This window comes from Mustela putorius, unplaced genomic scaffold (genome assembly GCF_011764305.1).
Source record: "Mustela putorius furo isolate JIRA1106 unplaced genomic scaffold, ASM1176430v1.1 tig00000508_pilon_pilon_pilon, whole genome shotgun sequence".
Lineage (NCBI taxonomy): Eukaryota > Metazoa > Chordata > Mammalia > Carnivora > Mustelidae > Mustela > Mustela putorius.
Window position 1 is genome coordinate 807,646 of NW_025421402.1, and position 21,757 is coordinate 829,402.

Below are 21,757 nucleotides of genomic sequence, written 5' to 3' on the forward strand. Positions count from 1 at the left end.
CTGTTTCTACCTTCATATCTTGAAAACCATATTTTCTTATATAGACTTCAACTGAAACAATATATTGCTACAGAGTGAATGCGGAAGCAGATATGAGAATCTAGCTTTCTACAAAGGCAGACATTGGGGGCACCTTCATGGCTCAGTTGGTTAAGCATCTGCATTTGGCTCAGGTTATGACCCCAGGGTCTTCATATTGAGCCCCATATCAGGCTCCCTGCTCAGCAGGGAGTTGGCTTCTCTCTCTCCCTCTGCTGCTCCCCTCTACTTGTGCACTCTCTCTCTGTGTCAAATAAATAAATAAAATCTTGGGGGCATAAAAAGTTAGACATTAAAAAGACTACTGAAAATGCTACTTTTTATGAATTATTTTGTTTTGGAAAATAGTTATTTTAATTTAAAATGCATTATGTATATTAAATTATTTTAATAAAAATAAATATGTATATTTATAAATAAATAATAATTTTTACTTTCTTGATTTTAATTTTGAATACATTAAATACTCATGGATATAATTCACAGAAGAGGGATGCCTGGGTGGCTCAGTGGTTAAGCGTCCGCTTAAGAGTGATCCAGATTTTTCCCATGGATTCAAGCAAGGACTAATAACTTAAAATTATGGAAAACGTATTATACATTCATCATTTTGCCAGCACTGACCTCAAAGCATAAGTTTTACTTTATTGCGGGTAAAGAGATAGGGTGCCCTTTTAACCAACTAATGAATGAACAAGTTAAGATTAACTTTGCAACTAATGAATAGGCATGATTAAAAAATTGGTAGACAACACATGAATAAATAAATGACCATAAGCTTGGAAATGCTACCATAGTATTTTAAAGTGTCAATCAAATCTCCCATCATCATTTAAAGAATTAATGTGTGCTAATGTTATCATCTAAAATATGTTTACAGAGGTCAGAAGAGCTACGTCTGTTCTCCTCTATGCAAAGAGGTGATGACATCAAGAGGGTATGTCACAAGCCTAAGTTTAGTTAGTAGATTTAAGTTGGTTTGGAGTTTTATCCACTAAGTATGATCTTCTGACCCCTCAGTTTTACAACTTTCCACTCTCTGTGCTGCATAGCACCTCTCCACTTCTAAGTTAATCATTTCTTTGCCATTATCTGCCAGGAGTTCTTATCTCTTTTGCTGTCACTTTATAACAGGGTCCTCTTATCAACTTGCATAGAGTCATGTGATCTGTCTAAACCTATCAAAAGTTTCCATTCTTCTGATTAGAAACCATCATGTAACTGGATACATGGTTTACAGCAGGCACTAATGCTGGAAAAAGTACAGAGTTCAGGGAAAGACTTAACTTGTAACTTTCTGCATTCTTGGATTTTTTTTTTTGCTATTTTTTTTAACTTTCACTGAGGATTACTGTAGTCTCATGTGTCCTCCCAAGGGCCACAAAATTTGACAAGCTGTACTTTTTCTTGTGCTCAATGATTTCTGCTTTAAACCAAAGGACCACCTACAATTTTACTAAGAATGTCTTCTAATTCGGATACTGGAAATTTACAAGATTCTCTAAAGCACGGACTTACGCCTATTGGTAAGTAGGAGTTGCTCTATTTATCATCCATTTATTATTCTGCTAGTAGATTAAGTCATGTAATTTAATCTCATTGATGTCTTTTGCATTGTAAGTCATTGCTTCTCCTATTGCCTATTAAAAGTACAGAAGCCCATGTATGAATCACACATTCATCTTTCTCGAAGTTAAAAAAAAGCAAATGGATATTTCAGTATTATTCAGTTATCCACTGTTTTTGGATGCCCATGCCTTAGTCTAAAATAGAATAAAAAATGTATAATGTATATATTTCATCACTAATATTTTCTGATAATTTCTAATCAGGTATAATAAGCTAAAGTTTGACCAGCTTGAAACAAGTTAACCATATGGAGTCATCATTGATCAAACTTGAACAAATAGCTTTCAAATATTTGTAAGCCACACCACAGGATGGTGTCTCTCATTCATTGCGGATACTGTAGAGTCTCTTTTGTTTCCTGATGAATAAAAGCCATGCAAAAAACCCATATATTTTGGGTTTAATATATATATGACATATATAATAATATATACTAATATATTTAATAAATATATGTATGTATGTATACACACACACACACACACACACACACACACCGTTAGTTAAGGATTACAATTTAAGGGTTACTGTCTGTTTTCCAAAATACTGAGCATGGCTTATTTTTATAAACAGGAGTAAATAAAGCTAATTTTCACTTCTAAAAAGAACAAAAAAAAAATGTTAGCGTTACAGCAAGAATACATGCAGTTATTCCTAAAAGTAAAGGACTAAAGGGAAGTGATTTCCAGTGGTCTGTAATCATTAGTCTGTTGGCAGTCATTTTTTTCCGTTCCCGTAGTACTTGAAGGACCTGTGCCTTTCCCTGTAAGCACTTTCTTAGGCTTTCGAACTGGAATTTCCTTGAGAATTCGCAGAGGCGTGTCATGAGCTCTGAATTCTAGCTTCGCTGGAACAAGAAGGAAAATCAAGGCTTGGGCTTTTCCTCTTTCTCCCTAGATAACCAGCTGACTCCACTGAGGGCAGTGATTGCTGTTTTATTGGGCCAACTACACCCTCTGGTATATCAATTGAGGAAATGATGACCTCACCCCCCACCCCCAAAATCTGTACTTAGGAAAAGAAAACATGAGGAAGGCAATCAGAGTGCAACAGAGAATCAGTTGCTCTGCAGATAAAAATATGAGCACAGGAAAGAAGGTGAAAGAGAAGCACAGACGATTTCTAATCTTTTCTAATCCCGGCGAGAGCGCGCTCAGCCGGGGACTGGGGCGGCGCGCGCGCGCGCGCGGCAGAAGCCCGCGCTCCCGCCTCACCTCGCGTCGCGCGCAGCGGGGACTGGGAGGCTGCGAATTAAGAGGGCGTGGGGTCCCAAGAGCGCACACGCCGCCCCCACCCCCCACCGCCTCCACGGCGTCCCTGAGACCCTTGGGAGTGAATTAAAGAGGGTAAGGTGGTAGAAGGAGACACCTTTGCATTTCTCTCTGCTACGTTTTACCCATGGTGGGGCGAGGGGGGTTGGTTCCACCCTGAGCATAAATGGAGATCTGACACCCTCAGGTCTGGGATCAGTCAGGTTCGAGAGAGCCTGAACCTGCGGTATGTCTGTCTAGCCTGGGAAGGACTGTTGAAGACGGAGCCTCCAAAAAAAAAAAAAAAAAAAAAAAAAAAAAAAAAAGTGTACGGAAGGAGGCGCTCAGCGAGTCAGCGAGTCTACCCCAACACCCTAAACCTCTCCAGGCACTTCCGCGCGTCAGATTCCGGGATGACAAAATTCCAGTCAATTTTCCGGTAAAAGAAACGTTTCCGGATCTCGTTCGAGGCCTCCCGCCCTTTCCTAGCTCTTGCACTCTCTTAATTCCATTCCCTGATACTGCCAGGTGGGTGGGAGATGTCCGTGTTTGCAACATCTTAGGCACCCAGAGGCCACTACTGGGACTGAGAGTTCCATCTGTTCATGGGGTAGCCCCCAAGAAGCGTGGAGAGTCATTCCTGGGGGGGGGGGGTTCTTGGCTAGACAAGTCACCCAAAGGGCTGACAGAGGAAAGGGGGACATTGTGAGCCTTCAGTCTGAACAGTTAGGGCTGACCTTAACCCTGAAGGTGAGTTTCCTCTTGGATTGGATTCTGACTGCCCAGGACACGCCCACTGAGAGAACCCACAGGTGGAGTGGAGAGTGTTAGGTCCTGGTGTGGCTTTGAGGGAGCAAATTGCAAGTTAGGATAGGAATGGGGAGTGGTTCACAAAACTGAGGCCAAGACATGTCGAGATGGGTCAGGGTTTCCAACTTCACATTAATTCAGTTGTGTTGTACTAAGAAATGTGCCTCTATTTATTTCGAAAGCTGTTCCTATGGGTCCTAGGTGGGCATGACATTTTTCTTTTATGCACAGTGGGAGTTACATGAAAATTGTGTATAAGTGTCTGTACTCATATAGAAAAGTGGAAATAAGATGACATTGTTCCTTCTGCCTACCTACAAGATAACCACACCGTGTGGTGTAAGAGCAGCAGACTTGGGGTTAAACCCAGATTGCTCCCTTAAAGTTAACTAGTTCTGGGACACTGTCCTGATTCTTGGTTTCTGGCTTAGGTTTTTGTTTTGTTTTGTTTTCTTTCTCCCAAATGAGGCAATTCTACAGATGATACACAGTAGTAAGTAAGAGAGAAAGAGAAATAGAAGGAATTATTTGTCTGTATCTACAAAATAGCCAAATCTGTATGGTGGGAAGTATGTCCTGTAACAAGTATTCATTAACTCTTCTGCAATGTGCCCGACATCACTGCTTTGATTACTATGAAATTTATGTAATTCTTTAAGTGCATTTATGGAATACATTATACACATTCGATATATTATTGTCTATTACCCATAGGAAGTTTTGTCTGTTACCCACAGGAAGTTATGTCTGCATAGCTAGGGTACATAATATACAATGCAAACATTCTTGAGACACTATATATAGTTTGTTATCTAGTCTCCTTAGCGCTCTTGGAGTCTGATTTTATTCCAGCAATAACCTCCAGTAAGCTCTGTGCCCATAAGGATCTCTGAAAGTAGACATAATGCAGTGGAAAATAAGATAGCCCCTTATGTCACCCTAAACTCTGGCCAGCTTTATTGGCAGTGCAGTTTTGAATGCCAGTCACCCAAATCCATATTCTGATTCTTGGCTGCTGGGCTTAGGCAGCCAGATCCCTCCAGGAAGCTAAGCTCTGATGCCTCTTCTCCTTCCCTGCCTCAGCCCAACTCCAGAAGAGTGCTTCTCAGACTTTCTTTACTCGTCTTGATCTTCAAGTCCTGAGGAGCTAGAGGATTTCTTTAATGCCTCTTTTAATAAACCAGGAGATATTTATGGAGGAAGGGAGAACAGAGGCTTCGTAGTGGTGGTGGTGGTTTTTTCCCTTAATGCCTCCACCCAGACAAAATGTGTAGAGTTATCTTCGATTTAGCCTTGAACTTGGGATGAGCTAGAGAAGGACTCTGGGACAGACTCCCACCTAGAGGCCCAGCTTCCCCCAGCACAACTAGAGATATTTTATGAAAGGTGGGAGTCAGACATCTTGTTTCCCAAGACTAGAACCTACCTCAGGATAAAGCTATTTTTTGGAGTTGCACTTCCTCACTCTTCGCCTTATTGGAACAAAAATTTCCCTGAGAAATACTGTTGGCCTCAAGGAACTTTAGGAGTATGGGGGCCTTGAGGTCTGGGGAAACCCCAGGGAAGACTTGAAATATGACCAGTGTGAATTTGAGAGTTTAAGCCTGGAAGAACCATGTGGACTGAACTTGACCAGACAAATTAATAAAGGCTCCCTCTTTTTTAGTCTTTTGGGAAGCTCTGATAGGTGTTTTTGTGTAATAAGTAACAAAAGACACACTTAACTTTTAAACTCCAAATAATCTGAGTACAGATGAACATAAGCATTTTGGTGAGCAGTTTTTACCTGGGGGTATAATTAACTCCCTGAGGACTATGTCAAGCAAGCACTGTGAGATAGTCAAGTTAGCAAGTCCCTCCCACTAGAAAGATCTTATTTTTAGTGGTTTCTAGAATGGTTAGTGATTCCCTTCCTAGTTGTTTTCTTTACAGAAAGTTGAGTGTGGATGCAGTTATGGGAAAAGAGATACAAAGAAGAACTGATATTAACAGTGTGATGTATTGCTTTACTAGTACTGTCTCATGCAACTATAAAGTTGACTTTGTTCACCGTATTTTACTGATGACAAAATTGAATCAGAAAGGTCAAGTGATTCTCCCAAGATCACTCCCCTTGTCAAGAGAGTGAACTGTAAACAGAACCCCTGTTCTGTGATTCTGAAATCTGTGATCTTTCCTTAAAGTAGTGATTATTTGCCATTGTTGATATAAAGGAACTATGATTAAAAACAGTGTTGATTTACTGACATTCTTCCGAAAGGCATTTTGGGATTAAGAAGACATTTGTAAATGGCTCTTTATCTTCCTTTTCATTCCACAGTGGAATCAGATTTAGATCCCAGTAGAATTCACAAGGGTGGGATGGGGAGAGGTGTAGGGGGCCGGGTGGGGACAGCACCCAGGAGCCTTGGAGGCAGAGCAAAGCAGGTAGGAAAGCACTTTGGGTCTTCTGCTCTGGTTTCCTTGAAAGGATCTCTGGAGTTTGGAGGGTTTTCGTTTGCAGTTATGGGGTATATGCTGGCAACTGGCAGGACTGCTGACAAGAATTGAGAGAAAATTCAGAGCATGTGTTTGTTATGTGGGGTTGGTGGGTATGAGGAGGGCAGAGAAATCACCCAAAATGAGTAGCTGAATTTATTTTTTTAAAGATTTTATTTGTTTGACAGAAAGAGAGAGAGAGAGCACAAGCAAGGGGAGCAGGTGGCAGCTGGGGACCTGCTCCCCACTGAGCAGGGAGCCTCACATGGGGCTTGATCCCAGCCAAAGCAGAGGCTTAACCGACTGAGCCACCCAAGAGCCCCTGAGTGATGGAGTTTAGAGAGAAAAGGGCCCTTTTTACCTTGAGGAACAAACATCTGTTGTCTTATAAAGGGAAGAGACAGAGAATGAGATAGTTTAAGCGCAAGCACTCTTTTTTAAAAAGTCCTGTTGACTAACCCTGGTGTGTTTCTAGTGAGATGCTGGTCCCACGTCCAGCGCTGACATTTTTGACAGTAAATGCTGATTTCTTCCTTGTGATCTGGACGTCCCCAGCCTCAGCCCCATCAAGTTCCACCTGTTCCACCAACGGTCTATATTGCATTGAAAAGAAAATCAGTCGGAACCCTCCACCAGGTCCCCGAAGCATCTCCCCAGTTTCCAGAAAGGAAACCTTGGGGGAAAAGTAAAGAATTTGCTCCACGCCCGTTGCGCTGGCTGGGCACCACTCTTAATGGTAAAAGTTGCCTTTAGGTGGGAGGAGGAGCCGACACCCTGCCAAACTAGCGAACCGCGTAACCTCCCAGACCCTAACACTTTCCATACTTTCGCACCGCAAGCTGGAAGGTGATGGTATTATCGCCAAGGCCCGCTGGCGCCCCCACTTTCTTTCCTGTCCCAAAGGGGCCCAAATCGGCTGACACAGCTCTGAGCGGCCCGGCACTCTTTGATCTTAAGAACAGAAACCCCTAGTGCGGGGGCTTTCCTAACACAAGAGCCTCGCGACCACCCACCCCCTCGCTCCAAGAACAGAGGGATTCAAAGAGAGGCGTCGCGGAACCCCTTCTTCCCTCAGGACACTTCCAGTCTGGCTTGATTTTCGTGAAAGGCAGCCCAGAGTAATCTAGTGCTGAGGATTTGGCTCTAGTCTGGGTTGAGGAGGGGGGAGGGGATACGGGGAGTGGAATTGCAACTCAAGCGCTCAGCTGGTTCCACTAAGCTCTTGGTGGCCTGTTGGCGCCACGATCGTCCTCGAGAACGTCACTCGCTGCTCTGGTCTGTTCCGAGGATGGGCAGGGGTGTTCCGAGAATGGAGTCTCCGTCTCCCGGTTTGGAGTTGGAGCTGACTCACATCTCCATTTCAATTATAGAGGAAGAGATAGATTAGATTGGACCACCTACCCAAGATTATTTCCCCAGCCCGCTCCCTTCTCAAGACCGTATCTCTCCGCCCACTTCGAGGAGGGCTTCGGCTCTACCGAGGCGGGACGCGCCTGGACCCCTGGGTTGGGGCAGGAGTCTCCAAAGAAAATGAATCCAGAAAGTTCTACTGAGAAGCCTTTTTACAGAGATGCAGATTCCGATAATCCAGGCCAAACTCTGGGAAAACCTCACCTTTCCTTAGGGCAAGGGTGGGAGGTGGTTGGGGGAGGGGCTGGAGGAGCCTGGATTACCTGGATAATTACTTCATCCTGTATTTTCCTCCTTTAGTAAAGACGGGGCCGTGATCTGTGAAGGTACTGTTGTAGTGATTGTGAATCAACCCCCACTTGTGGCTACCCCGACACACAAGACTTTCCGGGGTAGACTGTCTAAATTGACAGCAGTTTTCCCTCCTGCTCTACAGGCTGTGGTCGATGATGTCTTAAGTAGTTATTTACACAAGTAACGGGGATTTTTTTTTTTTTTTTTAACGAGGTACGACTTCTCACCTATTCATTTTTTCAAAGCTTCGGCCAATACGGTGCTCATTGGTAGTTCGTAATGTCTGTACTGAAATTTAACCCTTCTCACCGTAAAACAAAGTGGTCTGGAAGCCGGCTGGGGGACCCTGGAGGTGGGGCATATAGGCTCAGCCCTTCGAGCTCCGGATCAGAACTCTGGAATTCTTGCTAAACTTAATTTTCAGAGAAAGGCAAACGGGGCTTCTGATGGGCTTTTTGAGTGGGAGGGGCTGAAAAATTAGGCAGAGCCTAGGTTGATAAACTTGCTTCCCTCTCCCCTCGGGCTATTGCGGCCACTTGGTGGTGACTTGCCGGGAAAAAAAAATCTAGATTTCTTCTGAGGCTGGGAACTAGACACGTGCTACGAGAAAAGTAAAGATTCTGTTTTCTTAAAAAAACACCAAAGAGTAGAAATAGAGGAAGCGTTAGAAATTGTTTCTAAGAATGTAGATTTGCAAGTTTCTTGAGAGGTTGGGTGGGTCGTGTAAGGCTTCTCCCACCCAGGCGCGCGGGAGGGGTGGGTCTTCTACTTGGGGACCTGTGTTTTCCGAGACCAGGAAACTTGAACCAGTTTTAAAAATCTTGACATTTTCACTCCCTTTGCAGCCTGCACGCGTTAAGCGCGCGGGGCTGGCCAACAATTCTCAGGTCAGGTCAAGGGCAGGCTGTTCCCGGCGCGCTCTCTGAAATGCGGCGCGGAGCCGCGGAGAAGTGGAGGCGGGGGAGGAGAGGGAGGCAGTTACGTCCTCGCGGGTGGGGAGTGCGAGACCTCCTCAGCTGCAGCCCGCCGGGTGAGTGGGGCGCACGGCCCCGTAACGCTGAGCCTGGATAAAATATGCCAGGACTGCGCTCCTCGGGCTCATCAAGGCTGCGGGAGCCTCCCCGAGCCATCATCCTTTATAATTGCAACCGTCAATCAATGCTTTAAGACAAAGTCAGAACCGGGAAGGACGAGCCCTGGAGACCAGTCTCGTCGGAAAGAAGGTGGAGGCGTGGGGGAAGTGAGGGGAAAGGGGAGAGAAGTTTGCCAGAAGTTGGCAGAGGAATGCAGGGAAGAAATTGAGAATGAGCACGGTAGCTAATGCCTGAACAGCCTCCCTCTGCCTCCCGACTTGTGGTCTGTGGTCTTTGCCGCTAGTTAAGTTTCCCGCAGACGGGGTGGATTCCTAAGTGTGCATCCGCTAAGAGGCGGAGTGGCAGTAGGTTAAGATGTCCCTGGCGGAGGCTGGGATGCGTCTGCCCGCCTGCGGGGGCTTTATCGTTCCACGACAATCCGTGTATCTGTCAGACGACCACGGGCATCAACGTTTAGACCACACAGGTCCAGTTTCCCTACTCCCATCTCAGTTGCCTCCCCCTTCCCGCGTCCACTTGTCTTTCCTTCCTCACTGCTGCCTCTGCAACCTGGGACCATCCTCGGGTAACCGCCCCGAGTCACCGTGGGGGGCACAGGCTCCTCCTCCCCCAGCTCTCTTTCGGATCCGGTGTTCTGGGAGACGCCCAGGCCGATCCCAGGTCACAGGGCAAGCGGGTTGGTGGATCCAAGGAAGGCCCTGGCCCGGCAGAATTGAAGGATCAAGGCACCAGAACATTCCGAAGGAGGGAACACATAGGGTGGGGAATGGATGCACTTACGGGGTGCAAATGAGTGTAGCGCAATGAAAGCCTTAGTGCCGCCGCCCCTCCCTCTGCGACTGCCCCAGGGTTGGGAACCCCTGCTGCTCCCCCTAAACTTGAGGAGAAAAGGGGGGAAAGGTGAGTCTGTCATCCGATCTCTGAATAGAACCAATTCCAGTGGAAGATTTCCCACCTTGTCCGTGACTGGTAGGGGTCTCGGGAGTCCCGGAGGGGATCTGGGATAGGGTTGACCCTGGGGCACTCCTCTCTCCCTGGAGCACCAGTTTTCTCTCTGCTTGAGACCGCCTGTGTTTGCAGTGACCCTTCCATTCCCTGCGGCCAGCCTGGACTAGAGCCTGAAAGCAGGGCAAAACGCCTGGGGCCTTTCTGTGATAGGTCCGTGGTCCTTTCTTTTCTTCTCTCTCTTTTTTTTAAAGGGTTGTTTTGTTTTGTTTTGTTTTTTTGAGACCTTGTCTCCAGCTCCTGTTTTCCCCTCACCACCTCCTCTGGTTTGGGGAGGAGATAAATGAATGTCAGCTGGGCCTCTGTCACCATCACTACTGGTTTAGGTTGTGTGAGGTGAAGGCAGACTAGCTTGGACTGAAAAGATGCTAGTGTGGTGGAAACAAGCCCTTTTGGGGTTGAAGCTGGGTTATGAATGTGATCACAAAGTTTGCCTTGGCCATGTCAGGCTCTGCCTCAGGTCCAGGCAAGGAGCAAGGATTTCTCTATGCTACGAAGTATATGATCTGTCAGACCCTCTCTCTACTTCTTTCAATTCTCCTAAAGCTCTACCAACCAGAGGACCTTCCCTCTGGGTCTGAGAGCTGGAAGCTCCCTCTGAGGACCAAGAGTCTGGAATTCTCCATAGCAGCCAGCCTGGTGTTTGTAAAGGTGCCACAGAAGTGCCCCCACGAGCCCTTTGATTGTAGTGGAAGGACACTCCTAAATTAACACTTTGTAATAAACTGATTTTTAAAGTTCATCTGAATCCACAGAGCACTCCAAGACTGATTTGAGATTTAATTCCTTTCATTTTCTGAACTGTGTAAATATATATATATATATATATATATGTATATATGTATGCATGCACTTATTCACGATGGTATTTAAAACAACTAGTAGTATTGAAAATGGATTGACAGTGTTGCATGATACTATCAGAAATCTGAGCATCTTTTTTTTTAAAGGTTTTATTTATTTATTTGTCAGAGAGAGAGAGAGACAGAGCATGCACAGAGGGAGAAGCAGGCTCCCTGCACCAGCCCAAGCAAGGTGCCCAATACGGGGCTCGATCCCAGGATGCTGGGATCATGATCCTGAGCTGAAGGGATATGATTAACCGATTAACTTATCTGAGCCACCAAGGTGTCCCGAAATCTGAGCATCTTTAGGGTCACTAATTTGGGTAACCACAGCCCCCTGCACTTTCCAAACTAATGGACAGTCCCTCTCCCCTCAAGTTTAAACATTTCTATGAAATTTCATGTTGGTACAAAACTGAGATTTAAATAACTTAGATTCTGAATATATATTGAAGAGCAAAATGACAAAAAAGAACAGTTTAGAGAGCCAGCAGCCTCTGAATTGCCAGACACGGGTAGGCGATGAACAACCCGTTTCATGTAAAAGTATAGATTAATCATGGCGATGATTGGAGTGTTTTTCAACTCATCAAATACTGGACTGGGTGGTTTAAATGTGTGATCTCCATGTCATTCAAATAGAATAAATTCAGATCTTTTGAGATTCAAATTCACCCCCTTGTGGGGGGACTCTCATAATTACCCAGTCTCACAGCAGACACTGAATATGAGGCATTTCATATGCAGTCATGAGGCTGGAAAAAATGTTTTTCATCTTGTTGGGATGAGATCTGAAAACTTTGAAGATGTGGCTGGGCTGGTGGCCGAAGAGCTTACATAACAGATGGTTCTTTAAAACTTTATACTGAAGTGCTGGGCCTCCGGGCCTCATGCGGATTGTCCCACCAGAGACACCAGAATGAAAGAGGAAAGCCTAGTACCCTCTTTGCATTCTACTTGCAGACGCAGTTCACTAAAATTTAGGAAGCCTGCCACCAATATAATCTTGGGTTGGAGGGGGTGGGGTGTTGATAACCGAGTGAAGGAACTGGTAGAGAGGGGAAACGGTGATCGCTGTGTCTCAGTTTTCCCCCAAGTGAGTGCACTTGCGGCCTTGTGGCTGTCCCTTGGGTGGGTTGGGACGCTCGGCCAGTCTCGCACTCCCCGGGCCCACCATGGGACCTTTTCGGGCTGAATGCCGAGGGAGTAAAGGAAGCCGGGAGCCCCTTGAGAGCCGGCCAGCTCTTTGGAGAAGAGCGGTCAACTGAATTCAACATCTCTTTTCTCCTTCGGATTGTTTAAGTGGGTGTTTAACACCCCCCCCCCAATCCAGCCCCCGACCCGACACGCTCGCGGAGACACGCATGCACACCCATGCACACCCACACAGTCCCACACACTCCCGCGTCCCTTCTGGCTTCCTCCCAGCTCGCAGAAATAAATCGCCGCCCTAGCCTCGCGTCCGCCGCCGCCGCGCTCAGACAGAGGTCGCCTCTCACTAGCTGGAGGACCCGGCAGCATTCACATCCCCCGCCCCAGGTCAGGGTGGGGTGGGAGGGGGTTAAGGCGGGGTGGGGAGGTTGGGGCAGGCCTGGGGACCGGAGCATGCGCCTCATCCTCATTGGCTGGCGGTTGGTGTCCGACAGATTCCGGAACCCGCGTGCCCATTCACTGTCATCACCTCTCATCCCAGCCTCCCCCTTACCCCCGTCTTACTTACCTCCCCTCTCCTCCCCGTGTTCCCCCTTTCCGTGCCAGTACCGTCACCCTCGGGGCTGGAAGGACCGCTCTCGGACACACGGGAGGAGTAAACGAGGCAGGAGAGGGAGGCTGGAACTTCGCAACTCCGCACTTGTGATAGTGAGCGCGAGGGAAGCAGAGACTGGGGAAGGGGCGGAGAGGAGAAGTGAGGCGAGAGAGAGAGAGAGAGACCGACCGACCCGTGGCGATTCTGAGCCAGAGGGCGGGTGGAGGGAGGGGTAGAAGTCTCCGGAGCCGTCCGGGAGCAGCGGCTGCAGCGGCACCGCCGCGGCGGCAGCAGCAGCAGCAGCAGCAGCAGCAGCAGCAGCAGCTCCGCGGCCGCCTCCGCTGCCCTCCTGGAGCTCGGCCGCACACGGATCCGCGCCCCGGGCAGCTGCGCGCTCGCCACCGCCGCCGCCTCCGCCCTCGCCGAGCCGAACCAAGGCGCCGGGGCGCAGTCTTCACCGCATCTCTAGCCCGCCATCTCCTCCCAGCGGCTTGGGGGCGGCTCCGGAGTTGCGAGACTGGACGGGGCTCAGGGGTCCTGACCCGCGGCCCTGGGAGGAGGAGGAGGCGCGCTCCTGCGAGCGCGTGGGTGAGCAAGTACCCCAGTCGCCCCTCCCTTTTTGCTGCCGGAGTTGAATCTGTGCTGCCCGTGTCCAGGTGCTGGGCTTCCGGACGGACACGGACCACCTATCCCCGTCCGCGGCCGCCCTGTCATGCTGCCCAAAGTGGAGACAGAAGCCCTGGGACTGGCTCGATCGCATGGGGAACAGGGGCAGATGCCGGAAAACATGCAAGGTAAGGAGGCGCTGCGCGGCGCTCCGGCTCCCGCGGCCACGCCACCCCCGGGCTCGCCCTGCGGGCTTCAGCTGCCCACCCCCTCGCGGCCGCTGGGCTATGGGGCAGCGCGCGGGCGACAGGCCCCCACCCCAGGGACGGGCATAAAAGTTTATGGTTCTTGAACAATGCGGGGCGGAGGTTTTCCAAGCGATGCCTAATTGGCCGCTTCTAATTAAGAAAAGAGAGGCTTCGAGCTCTATGGCAACCCGAGGAGGGGGCACAGCTTCAGGCTAAAGATACTTAAGAATACTATGATCATTCTCAGAAATGGAATGCCTCACTGGAAACCGGAGCAGGTTCTCGGTCATTGAATCGTTGGGAACTTTAATCAGTGCTCTTGTGTGGAGGAAAAACACCCTGCCTAGCAAAGCCAACTACAGAAAGAGAAGATGACCCCGGAAAAGCTTGTCTTAGCGGCGTTAGAATGCATGTGGGCACCCCCAAAAAGCCCATGCGGACCCTTGGAGCCGGCTGTAGTTGGGACAGCTTCAGAACTGCAGGCAGAACTGAAGACATCCAGAGTTCGCCCAATCCCATCTTCCGCGCGGATATTGCAGAGTTAGTTGAGGGAGGGGGCAGCGGTGTAGCTTAATGACTCCGCTTCAGTCCGGGAGCTGGGAGTATGGAAGTCCTGTTTGTTTTCCCAGCTCTTGATTGCTGACAACAAAAAAAGCAAACTCTGCTGGCTTTTTTTTTTTTTTTTTTTTTTTTTTTTTTTTGCCGCGTTCCAAAACAGCGACTCTACATCTGGCTCTATGAGCCCTTCAGAAGTTTATCGCAGTTGCTCTGGGCCGGGGAGGGAACAATGCTAGGAAAAGTCACCGGTGCTCTTCCATCCTCGCCCCTTCCAGCGCGCAGGATGTGCGGGCAGGCGGGCCTGTGATCCCGGGACGCTTCCTGCCATCCCCTTGAGCGAACTTGAAAGGGCCGGGGAGGTGTTGAGAGCAGAGTACGAGCAGAGTTTGGGGTTGGTGCACGCCGTGGTGCGGGACAGGCTGCGCGCCTGCAGCCCTCGGCCCCGGGGACCCTGACGTCGCCCGGCTGGGCTGGGGGAAAGGGGGTGGCGGCAAAACGTGCGTTGTACCTGTGGGGTCGCTTACCCTCCATGATCCTGGGGTCCCTCCAAGCCTCCAGGAAGGGCTGTGGAAGTACCCTGGGGGCTGTGGCCCCTGAGACTAACTTGAGGGTTGGCTGCTGGAGGAACCCGGTTGGCCCAAAGAGGCATTCTCGCCGGCGCCTGGGATTCCCGCGAACGCAGGACGTGGGGGACACCCGAGCCGGGAGTCGGATCTCGGAACCCTCCGCCTCCAGCTGCGGAGAGGGTCTACTCTTTGGGCGCCCGTGAGGCCAGCGCGATCTTGGGTGCAAAAGGAAAGTTTCTGCTGCTCGTTCCGGCGCGCGCGTTTCTGAGACTCGGGAAAAGACACTCAGAGAAACGCTGGATCAAGAAGTAGGGGAGGCAAGAATAAGGGTTCAGGGGGCGGGGGACATGGGAAGGAAATGCCACTGTAATATTTTCCCTGTAAAGTTCGGGAGGGGCGTTCTTGACACGATCTGCTGCCCCAAAGCAGAAAGTTAGCCCTCCGTTGTGGCCAGGGCTCAGGAGAAGCCGCCGGCTGCTCGATCAGCTCCGGGTTCGAAGACAGCGTGGGAAGGGCCAGGGCACTACTTCCCCCTAGGCCATGCGGCCTACACCCCGAGGGGAGCCCTTGGGGACTCGACCCCATTAACACGCTTGCTCTGGTCTCAGTGGGGGCCGCGCCCTAGTCCGATCAGAAAGAGGACCCGCCACTGGATTTCCGGACAGCATAGCGCTTGCAACTTAGGGGGAGTTTTTCCTCGTGCCTCCACGACCCTAGCTTTACAAGGCCCCGCCGTCCTCTTCACTTTCTTAAGACTGGGGCTTTTCTGCCCTAACCGATTCCGTTCTTCAAACGCCTGCTTGAGTACAGCACCTGGGAAACTCTGAAAGGTGCCCCTGTCTTGCACAGCGGCGACTGTCTGCCCACACGGACCCTGTCTTTGTCCAAGAGGGTCTCCACGCCCAGCCCCGGTCTTTTAGGGGTTGGAATCCCGAGGTGGGCACCGAATCCTCCTGCAGACGTTTGCCTCGCAGTGCCTCTTGGGTGCGAAGTTTAGACTTGACTTTGTTGGGAGAGTAAAAACAGTCAAGTACAGTTTTCCCCAAAACACGCCACAAAGCAATAGTTACAGGTTTGGGGGAGAGATGGGCTATAAACGAACTTCTCGACCCTTCAGTTCCCCCACAACCTCAGCTTCCCCAAACCCCGAGCGCGGCTGGCACCGCTGGGAGGACTGCGCTCAGCATCTCTTTACTTCTATCTTACGGAGCCCAGACACTAGCCTCTACGGGAACATCATTCACCGGGACCCCACCCCCATCCCCAAACTCTGGCTAACTCACTCGGGTTTAAGCCCCAGACCTCTCGGCTCTGTGGCTCGGGAGGAGAGGTCTCAAACTCAGCCGGTCGGTGCTCGGCCCTCAGCCTCCAAGTGGTGCAAGTGACCTCACCTCCCCACGGCCCTTTCCGGGGGCCTGCAGAATCCATAAAGAGAAAAAGAACATTATTTTTTAAAAGAATAAAGAAAAAGAACGAGTCATTGTCGAAGAGGCCACAGTATGGTGATGGAGTGGCCGGGAACTTTGGGGATGCGGTGGGGGCTCTTTTCTCTCTTTCCTTTTTGGTAAACAAATCAGAGGAAACTTCTGTCCGGCCGTCGGTTCCCCATCCCCCCCCCGCCCCGCCCCCTGCAAATGCCACTGATTAACTTAAACTCGACTCTGCTGTAGTGCGCCTGTGTGTAGCCGAGCAAGGGGCGAGAGGCGAGTGCACCCCGGGGTTTCACGGGAAGGTGCCGGGGCGGATTAGAGTGCCGGGCTGCGCGGACCTGACCCTCACCGCAGGTACCTGCTGCGTCCGCCCTCCGAGACCTGGCCCCACGTGAGTCGGGTATTATCTGGGGTCTCCTGGCCGCTGTCCTTCCTGTGCATAGTTTATCCATCTTTTGGCTGCAAAGGCGCCTTCGCGGGGCTGCGTCCGGCGGAAGGCGGTTACTCGATCCCCGCAGTGAGCCGCGCGGACCCACGGCCTGATTTCTGTTTAACTTTAACAGGGCGATCCCGAGGTGTTTATATTTTGCACTGATTATCGGAAACATGTGAAGTTTATCACAGGACTTGAATACTTTGCGACGAAACCAAACCCTCGTGGGTATCTTTTCCTTTTTCTCTCTCTTCCCGGCGTCTCTTTTGCTTCTCTGTTTTTACAGGAGATTTCTGAGTGCGAAGAGATGAAAGTATCCAGAACAGGAGCCCTGTCAATACCGAGCTGAATGTTTCTATTAATCTAACAGATTTGCACGTAGGGAGCAGCAGGCTGTGGTTCAAGTGGGGCTGCTTCTGGAAAGCAGGTTTCTGGGGGCTTCACGTTCTCCGTCAAGTGTTTGCAAATCGCTGTTGCTCTCCTGCTGAGCGACGTGTACTTACAGCAAACTTAGTTCAGGAGTGGGAGAATGTGTGTAGGTGTTCCTCTCTCCTGGGCAAAGGTGACATTTTTGGATCTTAACTTCAGGAAGTTTAAAAAGTTCTAAATTGTTACTTTCTGCAATTCGTGTTTCTGTTCTGACGGGCTGCTTTGCAGTTATGAGCTGTGTTCAACAGTGGTCTGTTTAAAATTCTTAACAAAAGAAGTTGGAATTCTTTTTAAGCTAAAATCTTTTTAAGTTAATTCTTTTTAAGTTAAAAAAATAGGAAGGGCACGTTTGTGGAATCCAGAAGATCTTGTACTTTCATTGTATAGTTTTTCAGTACATCTGGAAGAAAAAATACTTTTATTTTATATTTTACCTGCGATATTTGCCCACCAGTTACCAAAATGCTTTTCACTGCAGGATTAAAAACCTACCGAGTGAATTAATTAGCTATGTATATACATTTCTTTTGTTTCAGTGTCTCAGTTTAAAATGGTGAATTACTCCTATGATGAAGATCTTGAAGAGCTCTGTCCAGTGTGTGGGGATAAAGTGTCTGGATACCATTACGGGCTCCTCACCTGCGAAAGCTGCAAGGTTTGCTTACGCATTGCTACCTGACAAATATAAGGTTCAGAACCAAAATAAACCATTGGAATCCTTTTTAAAGCTAAATTAAGGCTGTCTTTTTTGGACTCAATTAAAAATGAGAGAAAGAGTTAGTCTTAGGGAGATAATTCTTTGAAATATGTGTTTGATTTAATTCCAAAGGCAAAAAAATTTATGCTGTTTAGAAAACTTTGCCAGTCTCATGGCTTTAAAATATTTTATTGTAGTAAAGTGATGTATCTGTAGAAAGACTTCTATTTCTAACAGTCCTAAATATTGATTTTGCTTGACTTATATATATTTAAAGCATCGTTGTTCTTGAGAGAGAACATGACAAAGTATTTCCCAAATATATTTTAACTTCAGAGTATTCTGTGCTGCAAGTCTAAGCATTTTTTATCCACAGATAAAAGTCTAAATTCTCAACTGTGTGATTTTACCCTGATTTATTCCAAAAGCAATTTTTAAGATTTTTTGAAATTTATATCATAAAGAATCAGAAACCACATCTCATTTTATAGTAAGTGTGGCTTTTGTAAATAAATTATATGACCTATTTAAATGCAAGAAATTTTAATACGTAAAATGTACTCTATTGTTCCTAATAATCTCAACCATACATCAAGAATTTATCTCAGACTTTTTTAATATATTCCCCGTCAACTTGATAACTTGCTATTTTTCAACATTTTTTAGAGTAGAAAGCTCAGTTGCAAATACTTAAACAACTGCCAGGAAAGCCCTTTCATTCTTTATAACAAAGTAAGATTGTTTCACTTTATGGCTAGTAGAATAAACATAAAGAATGTACCATCTTGGTAAAGCTGGTACTGTATTATGAAGCTACAAAATTTGTTTTTGATGAATTCTTTTGGGTGCAGTATAAGAAAAACACACTGTGCTGAAGTTCAGCTCTCTGTTAAACATGCTTTTCTTTTCCATTAGTTTCACCTTTTTTTACACAGAGTTCCCCAACTTGAATGTATTCCAGTGGAATTATGAACACTTCCCCATTTTACTCTTTAAATCCTTTTGCTCTTAACTGTCTAGTGCTGACATTTGTAGAAAATGTGGGGTTTTTTGCTATTGTGTTTTTCCACTGTTACTTTACCATAGTTTGCCACTAAAATTTTATCAGACTGCTTACAAACAGTGCAGATCTCTATGAGTACCTTATCTGGAATACGGGGTTAATAAGAAAACAGATCTGCTTTTTCTTTCTTTCTTTATTTTATTATTATTATTTTTTAATACTGGTCCATATAGAATGTGTTTTTCTCTAACTGTTGAGATGAAATGATGTGTATCCAAATTTCCCTGAGAATTGATAGAATTCTAGGAATAAACTCAGATGCTAGAAAAATCTCCACTTTGGCCGGGTGCTGTTTTGGAGGGTTGATCTTGTTAAAATGTGAAACAAACCACAGAACCACGGAAGGGCTCATTGGTTCAACAAAAAGATTTATTGGTGATTTCCTTAAAATGAAACAATGGAAGAGACGGGTGTTAGATTTTTTAATATGCCTCACTATTTTCTCTGTCTTGTAGGGATTTTTTAAGCGAACAGTCCAAAATAATAAAAGGTACACATGCATAGAAAACCAGAACTGCCAAATTGATAAAACACAAAGAAAGCGTTGTCCTTACTGTCGATTTCAAAAATGTCTAAGTGTTGGAATGAAGCTAGAAGGTAAGTTTCTTCTAAAGACTACTGCCTGTTAAAACTCTCCAAGGACATAGGATTTAAAATAACACTGTACTTAAAATATGGTAACATTATTTTCCTAGACGTAACTGTGGACAGTAATGTGAGATCTTTTTTATGTTTTGTCAGCAGAGAAGCCTGAGTGTCATTTAGACACTGGTGAAATCTACGAGGAAAAAAACTTAAATAATCGGGGTTCCCCTCTTCCTACCTTTTTTTAGAGTTTGGGGAGCAGATGGATATGATGCTAAAAAGGCCAGGTTATATGAACACAAGACTATAGTGATTCAATTGAGAGCAAGGTTTAAAAATTTGCAAAAATTAAAAAAAAAATACTCTAAGTTTTCAAATCAGGATGCTCTAGTAAACGTCTGATTTTAATCTTTTAAATTATTTACTTGTCACAATTGTTATGATTAATTTTGTGACTCCTGAGCAAGAGTTAAAGTTTTATTTTTTTAAAGATTTTTATTTATTTATTTAACAGACAGAGATCACAAGTAGGCAGAGAAGCAGGCAGAGAGAGAGGAGGAAGCAGGCTCCCAGCTGAGCAGAGAGCCCGATGCGGGCCTCGATCCCAGGGGATCCTGACCTGAGCCGAAGGCAGAGGCTTTAACCCACTGAGCCACCCAGGTGCCCAAGAGTTAAAGTTTTAATTGTGCAATGGAGTTACTCATGTAGAGAGTATCATTTTGATAGTGTGGGAAAGCACATTTCTTTCTTTCTTTTTTTTTTTTTTTTTAAGATAATGACGAAGGCTATGAAATGAAGTTGAAAAGTAGGAAATGTGAAAAATAATGAACTATTAAATCAGTAGCATTGGTTTGACAGGAATAAGATAGTGGCTCCCCAGAAACCAGGTTAGAGTTTATGTTTTGAGAGTAGAGCTGCTACTTAAAACAATGTCCAGATTGGCAGGGAAGAAAGTTAATATGTAGCCGCTGGAGATAGTGTGTAGTTCATGGGGTTTCTGTTTCTTAGCCTCCACAGATTAACGCTAGTGAAAATAAAGTAATAATAAAGGTTATGTGTCACTGTTAACGTGCCGGATACAGGAGTGCATTTTAATGATCAACGAGGCACAGGCTAGTTATGTGTGAAGCTTCCTTGTGATGGGGCCCTCATACTTGATAAAAATGTTCCAAAGATTTCAAATAAACCTGCTGAGTTGCTAATAGATTCTTTTCTAATAGAAGTAGCCACTTTGGTTATCATTAGAACTGTTAACTCTGTATTGCTTTTATTTTATTTATTTTTTAAGATTTTATTTATTACAGAGAGAGAGAGAGAGAGCGAGCATGGGCCAGGGGTGGGAGAAGCAGATTCCTTGCTGAGCAGAAAGCCCACTCTGGAGCTCAATCCCAGGACCATGGGTTATGACGTAGGTGAAGGCAGATGCTTAACTGACTGAGCCACCCAAGCACCCCTCTGTATTGCTGTTAAGAAGAGATTAAGAGATCAAGAAAGAAATGCTCACTAATTTCTTTATTATCAATCACTTTATTATTTTTCAAACAGCAAAATATTGTGGGAGATGCATACTGTAGTAGACTCAAAAGATAAAATGTCAGTGAGTAAACATTGTGAGATGCTTGGCTGTTTCAGTTGGTAGAACACACGACTCTTGATGTTGGGGGTCGGGAGTTCAAGCCTCAGGTTGGTCATGGAGGCTGCTTAAAAAAAAAAAACATAACACACACAAGTAAATATTGTGGTTTCATATGATGTCATTTTATTTCTTTTTTTTTTTTTTTAATGAGAGGAAAAGGTTGCATTTCTTTACCTTAAAAAGTATTACTAACTGTAAGTCACTGGTAGGGCATAACCATACTTCTTTAGGAGTGATATGAGAAAGTGGAATATTCTATAAATTATCATCCAGATGGAAAATATGTGCAATATTCTAGATAACCTAGCATTCACAATGAATGTTTAATGCTATACTAATCCTAAGATAAAAAGTTCAAAAACTTAACCTCCAGCAATTTCAACAAGTCAGAAGGTATCAGGGGTCGCTGGTTTCTGTCTAATGGCCATTGGCCACGGTGGGCTTGGAGACAACTGCTAACTCACTTATTCCACATGGTCCCAGATTCCACACAGCACTGTGATGGTAGACTGTCTTGACAGCTTCTGAAATGAATTTGCTTAATTATGTCCAGTTCTGCTTAAATTAAAAACAATAATGAGTGGTTATCTGATGTGTGTTCATCAAGTCCAGGTGAAAATAATTTTCAGGACGAGTATGTACCTGTCCTTCGCAGCAAATTAGTCAAAATGACTTTGAGGGAGGAAGACACTGTAGGGGAAGATACAACAATTTAATGGAGAAAAGGGTTGATTTTTTAATTTTTTCCTCTTAGCAGTTTGGGTTTCTGCAAGAGAATTCCGACATAACTGGTGTAATAGAAACTGATACTCTTTCTTAGCAATCTATAGTATACCCTGTAGGTAGCAAAAATGACAAAACCCTCACCGTCTATCAAAGGATTACTGTGTCCCTATGCATCCAAA

General features: G+C 46.4%; 1 protein-coding gene across 4 annotated transcripts in view; it reads left to right on the top strand.

The window, feature by feature from the left end:
• The first annotated feature begins 1,278 nt into the window (after window positions 1–1,278).
• The window catches only part of NR5A2 (nuclear receptor subfamily 5 group A member 2), a 138,568-nt gene continuing 118,089 nt past the window's right edge, over window positions 1,279–21,757 (top strand). Inside the window, exons 1-4 of one of the 4 annotated variants that reach the window (XM_004756231.3) lie at window positions 1,279–1,565; window positions 13,258–13,395; window positions 17,408–17,526; window positions 19,087–19,228. In XM_004756231.3, the coding sequence (XP_004756288.1) occupies window positions 1,502–1,565; window positions 13,258–13,395; window positions 17,408–17,526; window positions 19,087–19,228 (463 nt within the window). In that variant the 5' untranslated portion in view covers window positions 1,279–1,501. Of the gene's footprint in view, window positions 1,566–13,257; window positions 13,396–16,239; window positions 16,401–17,407; window positions 17,527–19,086; window positions 19,229–21,757 lie in introns of those variants that run through there. The other 3 variants (XM_004756233.3, XM_004756236.3, XM_004756234.3) reach the window with 3 other exon arrangements.